At 56.0% G+C, this 6650-nt stretch overlaps 1 protein-coding gene across 1 annotated transcript in view; it reads left to right on the top strand.

Moving 5' to 3' along the window:
- Window positions 1–789: 789 nt before the first annotated feature.
- Window positions 790–6650, top strand: part of ITGAX (integrin subunit alpha X) — a 32313-nt gene continuing 26452 nt past the window's right edge. Inside the window, 9 exon segments of the mRNA XM_006148108.3 lie at window positions 790–1262; window positions 1785–1899; window positions 2400–2505; window positions 3434–3537; window positions 3802–3872; window positions 4002–4116; window positions 5432–5562; window positions 5669–5814; window positions 6026–6179. Of these exon segments, the coding sequence (XP_006148170.1) occupies window positions 1845–1899; window positions 2400–2505; window positions 3434–3537; window positions 3802–3872; window positions 4002–4116; window positions 5432–5562; window positions 5669–5814; window positions 6026–6179 (882 nt within the window). The 5' untranslated portion in view covers window positions 790–1262; window positions 1785–1844.

The raw sequence follows: 6650 nt of genomic DNA, 5'->3' as shown, positions 1-6650 counted from the left end.
CAGGGCCTTTCCCAGCCATATCGTGTCTGAAGCGTCTTGGTGGCTACTACTCTCCAGGTGGTGATTCTGCGGTCCCTGTTCCTCATTCTTAGTTCCTCCTCAGCCCACTCAGGCTGGCGTCCCCCATCACCCAGCACGGCCTACTCCAGGTCACTGACAACTTGGCCAGAGCCGGGACTTCCTCATTCTTGCCCCCACTTGCTATCTGACAGCCTGTGGCATTGCTGGCACCCCTTTTGTCCAGCCTGCCCTTATCCACGAAGCCCCCTCCCTCCTGTGCTTCCTTCCTCCTCCAGCAGCCCGCCTCAGCCTTCGGGGCCTCCTGCTCTGCGGCCAATATTGGTGCTTCCTTGGGACCCGCCTCGGGCCCATCTTTCCCTTCCACTTTGCTCTCACCCAGCGCTTCTGCTGACGGGTCCCAAACACGTCCCCAACCTGGACTTTACTCCTGAGACCCAGACCCACACAGCTGCCTCTTGGTGGCTCCTCGGCCCCCTCCTACCCACCACCGTCATCATGGGGGTGCAGTAACAGTGCTGATGAGCGGGGCTTCTACACACTCCTGTGGGCACGTCGCACTGACGAGCCTCTGCGGCAACAGGAGGTGTGTACGATCACCCCACTTTGCACAGGAAGAAACTGAGGCACGGGGAGGCTGAAATAGACCAAGCTCTTAAACATTGCATTCTGGTTTTCTCAAAACCGGAGTCAGCCTAGCTCACTGCCCACTTCCTCCTCAGTGCTCTCCAGTTCGGAGGCCATCACCACCATCCTCCCCTCAGTGGTCAGTCAACTTCCGGCCTAACCCATGGCCACTAGACCACCCCATAGGTCCCCAGCATCTCTCCCCTGACTGATCTGTCTCCAGCTGGTTCTCAAAAAAACCACGCCCTACACACCCCCTGCTTTCTATCAATAGCTTTCTGCAATGTCACTTGGAAGATTTCAGTCCTCCTCGCTAATTCCCTTCAATGCTTCCTTCTGCCCTCGGGATAAAAATCACTAAGCCATAGGGGGCTTCTGGACTGGGGTCGACTTCTTCTCCTCCCCTGGCCCTGACCTCATCTCTTGCTACTTCCTACCTTCCACCCTCTGGTTCCTATTGATGATCTCGCAGTCAGGCTCACGTCTCATCCACCTGCAGCTAATCCTCCTGAAACACGCTCGCCTGCAGTCGCCCAACTTTCGTGGATGTCAAGACTCAGCTCAAGTGCCACCTCCTCCAGGAAGCCTTCTCAGAAGCCCACACCCTTCCAGCCTGGGTAAGGCCCTGTGGTCTCTCGGCTTCCCCTTTGCTGACAACTGTCTCTTAACGGTTTTTCTTCTCCGCTGACCCCAGGACCGGGTCCTCATGGTTTGTGTCTTCTCCCGGCCCTCTGCCTCACAGAGGGCTTGCTGAAGATGATCAGTGGATGAGTCTCACTCTACACTCTGCCTCGGGGCCAGATGCCTGACTTCTTGGTCTGGAGGGTTCCACAAGTGGAGGATTTCCACCAGGGCTTCCACTTGGGTCCTGTGGGGCTGATGTCTGTCCCTCTCCCAGGTGGATTGAAATGTGAAGTTCAAGAGGGAACTTGGGGAGGGTGGAGCGGATCAGGACAGCGCCCACCAAGTAGAGACGGCGAAGCAAGAGAAAGGAGACAAGTCATCTCCGAATTCCCGCAGGAGGAGTGCGTGGGCCACCTCGGCCCCTTCTCTGTTCTCCACCCTCCACTCCTGAGTCATGCTGACAACTTCCCTCCCTGCCTCGGCCTCCTGGCCACCTCTGTCACTTGCTTCTCCAGTACCTCGATCCAGCTGACCGGTGGCAGCCCTTCATTTTGGAACTTGGAGCTTGGAACCCCATGTCTGACCTTCCCATCATGACCGGGACCAGGACAGCCCTCCTCCTGTTAATGGGTGAGCCTGGGCCCCAAAGAGAGCGGTCTAGGGGACTTGGGTCTGAGTGAGTCAGGGTACTGCACTAGGGGCAGGGTTGTTGACTGGGGAACTAGGGTCCAGGTAAGGGGAGAGACTCAGACATTATGGGGCTTGAGATCTGGAGTTTGTAGGGGGAGAAGATAGTGAAGAACAGGTTTGGAGGGAGTTCAAGAGTTGTTGAGAAAGTAGTCGGTCATCAACCCAGAGATTTCTCAGTTAGGCGGAAAAGTCAACCTTGCTGTCTGTCCACAATGTCTCTGAGACACAGCTGGCCAGCGGGGGCTCTCCACCCTGTGAAGAAGAGAAGTGGGATGAGTCAGAGTCTAGAAAACCAGGGGCCTCTAGAGCACTGGGCCTGAAGGGGTGAATAGGGAGTTGGGGGGCTCAGGAAACGGAGCTGAGCTAGAGGGGGGATGCAGAGGAAGGTCGGGGAGGAGGAAGACTCTTCCCCAAAGCTCCCTTCCCGCCCTCCTCCCCAGCCTCAGCTGCTTCTCTCTGCTTCAACTTGGACACGGAGCAGCCAACTACCTTCCAAGTGGACAGTGCCGGGTTTGGACACAGCGTGGTCCAGTATGCCAACACCGGGTGAGGACTGCGTGGGGACTGGCCACTGACTCCCATCAGTTCTTCTCCAGGCTCAGCCCCTGGCCCTCCCCATGCCCTCCCCATTATTTGCAAACTGTCTTTTTTGTCTGCTGTGACAACTCCACCCTGAGTTAGACTGAAGGTAGGCACCGCCTTGCCGTCTCAACATCACAGCCAGCGCTCACTGAGCCCCTGCTAGGTGCCAGGCGCTGTGCCCAGCACGGCACAGGTGGGCACCGGTTCAGTCCTTGCAACCACCCTCGCAGGTAGACTCTGTTGTTCAACAAATATTCATTGAGCAGCTACTACTGGGTCGTCGGAAAAGCCACGAAGTGTAATGGCAAAATATGGCCTAATACATGCCCCAGGACACATACCAGCTGGGACGTGTATCAGAGAATAACCAGAAATGCCTGCCATGTGGAATTTAAATGGATATTCATCCCCGTTTTACAGACGAGGAAACTGAGGCTCAGAGTGGGGAGCAAGCTTGCAGGAGTAGCTCTTGGGCTCTATGTGCTCTCTCTATTTCTTTGCTATAGGGTACATGTGCTCAGTAGAAAGAGACAGAGGCAGAGAGAGGGAAAGTGAGAAATCATCCCCCCCCGAAAGGATGGTCATGCCACATTCCCTTCTTCTCCATTCTCTTCTTGGAAATTTGGGCACACACATGTGCCCAGTGTGTTTTTCAAGTCACCAGGTCTGGGACTTGAACCACACTGGGCCATGTGGGATCCAGTGCCTTAACCGCTATGCCATCTGCTGGCCCCATCTCTCTCTTTTTAAGAAACATGGTCTTGCCCAGACTGGTCTCAAGTCTAGATCCTCCTGCTGGAACCTCCCAAGTAGCTGGAAATTACGGGTGTGTGCCACTGTGCCTGGCTCTAGTGCCCACTCTCTAGGTTGCACGTGCCTTGTCTCCTCACAGGCTGGTGGTTGGAGCCCCCCGAGAGATACAGGCCGCCAACCAAACAGGTGGCCTGTACCAGTGTGACTACCGCACAAGCAGGTGTCAGCCCATCCATCTCCAAGGTGAGTCGCTGCCCCTCCTGGGGTCCCATGCTCTGGGGCCTGTGAGGACACGAGGTTCAGCTTCAGCTCTGTCTGCAGACCCTCACCCTCAGACAGGCTTCCTGATTCCTTCAGACCTCCCCACCCATCCCATTCCTGCACCCCTGCAGCTCCATCAAGGCCTTGAAGCCCTCATCACTAGTCACTCAGGTTGAGGGGACGCCTGCCCAGCTTATAAGCCTCCTCTGTCCCTGATGGTGACCGTGCATGTACCCGTCTTTTCAGTCCCCCCGGAAGCTGTGAACATGTCCCTGGGCCTGTCCCTGGCAGCTTCCACCAACCCTTCCCAGCTGTTGGTGAGTTTCCTCTGGGTCGCTGGAGGGTCCTAAGGAAGGAATGGGGCATCAGGATTGCTGGGAGGGGTGCTGTGGAGTGAGGGTGGGAGGGTGAGGGGCAGCCTGTCCCACCACCTCACTTGTCCCCAGGCCTGCGGCCCCACTGTGCACCATGCATGCAGGGAGAACGTGCATTTGACTGGACTCTGCTTCCTGCTCACTTCTTCCTTCAGGTGGACCCAGAGGTTCCCAGCAGCCCTGCAGGGTGAGTGTTTGGGGCCACCAGGTCCTTCAAAGAGCCCCCATATACCCAACTGGGGTACTGTGGGGCCAAGACACTCTTGTCAAAGTGGATCAGAAAGGGGGATCCAGGGAAATAGTTACCAGATGGTTTGGTGGCGTCAGACCCCGGAGGGCCACTGCCTACTCCCACACCCTCCCAGTCATTCCAGGTGGTCCGGCCTTCTCTATGGCCTTCTCTTCTCCAAGCCTCAGTGTTTTTGCTAGATGGAAAATAACACGCCCAACACTGAAAATAACATAATATGGTCCACGGCTAGGACTAGCACACAGTCTGGCACGAGGCGAGGGCCCAGTGAATGTAGCTCCCATTATTCTCAGGGAGAAGGGATTTATTTTCACCCAGTGCACCCAGGGATAGAACCAACTGGCTTGTGCAGCAGTCTGGGAAAGGTTGGCGAGGATGCAGACTAAGTAGTGTGTGTGTGTGTGTGTGTGTGTGTGTGTGTGCGTGCGTGCGTGCGCATATGTGTATATGCATGTGATATGCATGTGTGTGGTTATGTTTATGTGGGTGGGTGTGCATGCATGTAAGTTTATACGTGTATATGTATGTGTGGATAACTGCATGCATATGTGCGGCATACTTGTGTGTATGTACACACACGAGCACACATGTGTGGGTATGTTTGTTTGTGGGTGTGTATATGTGTGCATGTTTACATGTGTGTGCATATGTGTGTGCATGGACATGTGTGTGTGTGTGCACACACAGGCTGAGGTGCAGAGCCTGGCTTCCCTGGTACTGATGGCAATGAAGATAAGGAGGCGCCACACTGAGCTTTCAGGGCGAGCCCAGGGCAAGCTGAGGCCACACCCTGGTTTCGCATTCACTTTCAAGCCCCTGGGGAGACTGACTACAAATGGGATGCCTCTTGCAGTACCACGTTGGATCTAGACGGCACCTGCAGGGCCTGGCACCCATCAGAACACCACTCCCTCTGGTGACAGTCCTCTGGGGCAGGAAGGGGCCACCTTCTGGTGGGTGGTAGGAAGGGAGTAGGGTCTCAGGAGTGTCCATGAGAAAAAAGTGCTTCCTCTTTGGAGGGCAGATTCTGCTTTAAACCAGGAAGGAAGTGGTGGCTCCTGTGTAAGCTGAGGACAGGTCAGGGTCCCTGTGTAGCTCGTGCCAGGGTGACAGCAGACATACTAACAATGCGCAGTTCAGCCCTGACCCAGGTGGACAGATACCGGCCAGGTCCTTTCACTGCTGGGTGGTGGGGGGAGAGGTGGGAAGGCTCTGGAGGAGGGGCATGGACTAGTGTCACCTCCTTCCTCAGAGTGCCCAAAGCAGGAGCAGGACATCGCGTTCCTGATCGACGGCTCGGGCAGCATCTCCCCCAGCGATTTTGCCACCATGATAAGCTTCGTGAGGGCCGTGATGAGTCAGTTCCAGAGGCCCAGCACACAGGTGTGCCCTCGGGCAGGGGGCGTGTGCTGTGTGCACAGGGTGCTGCTGGGGCTGGGGCTGGGGACCCCAGTGAGGTCCCCTGGGCCCACCCTGGGCGTTTTCTCAGTTCTCCCTGATGCAGTTCTCCCACAAATTCTGGATACACTTCACTTTCAACGAGTTCGTCCGCAGCCCCTACCCGCTAAGCCTGTTAAATTCTGTGCGGCAGCTGAGGGGGTTCACTCACACAGCCACGGCCATCCGCATGGTCATGTGAGTCCTCCCTTCTCCCGATCCTTTCCCAACAGCCTGGTTTTCTTCTTGAGAAAGGGACGGGCAGAGGCTGCAATCTCGCCTATGACTCCCTAGCCAAGCGGGGTCTTCGGTGGGACTGGGGCTTCCACAGGAAGGGCGTTGCTCGTTTCACAAAGGCAATATCAGGGCCTTCATTCACAGCCCTCTGCACCCTCTTCTTCCCGGACAGAAACGAACTGTTCAGTGCCAGAAGTGGGGCCCGCAAGGATGCCACCAAGATCCTCATTGTCATTACCGATGGGCAGAAAGAAGGCGACCACCTGGATTATAAGGACGTCATCCCCATGGCGGAGGCAGCCGGAGTTATCCGCTATGCCATCGGGGTAGAGTGTGGGATGGCTGCCTCCACTTCCTCCCATCGCTTCCCCTCCAGGCAACTGCCAGGACAGAAACCTCAGCTCTCTTGGCGCCCACTCCTTTCAGAAGTCCCTGACTGGGGACCCATAATCCTTTCCCCGAAACTCCATGGTGCTGAGTGTCATTTTCTCATCTGCACACTGGGTGTTGTGATACTGACCCTGCAGGGCTCTGGGAGGTTATCGGTAACCTGTCCATACAGCATGGTGCATGTATTACTTTCTTCTCCTTCTCCTTCTCCTTCTCCTTCTCCTTCTCCTTCTCCTTCTCCTTCTCCTTCTCCTTCTCCTTCTCCTTCTCCTTCTCCTTCTCCTTCTCCTTCTCCTTCTCCTTCTCCTTCTCCTTCTCCTTCTCCTTCTCCTTCTCCTTCTCCTTCTCCTTCTCCTTCTCCTTCTCCTTCTCCTTCTCCTTCTCCTTCTCCTTCTCCTTCTCCTTCT

The sequence above is a fragment of the Tupaia chinensis genome, unplaced genomic scaffold (assembly GCF_000334495.1).
Source record: "Tupaia chinensis unplaced genomic scaffold, TupChi_1.0 Scaffold000231_1, whole genome shotgun sequence".
Classification (NCBI taxonomy): domain Eukaryota; kingdom Metazoa; phylum Chordata; class Mammalia; order Scandentia; family Tupaiidae; genus Tupaia; species Tupaia belangeri.
Note: the sequence above shows the minus strand (reverse complement) of the source record. Positions and strands in the feature narration are given on the sequence as shown.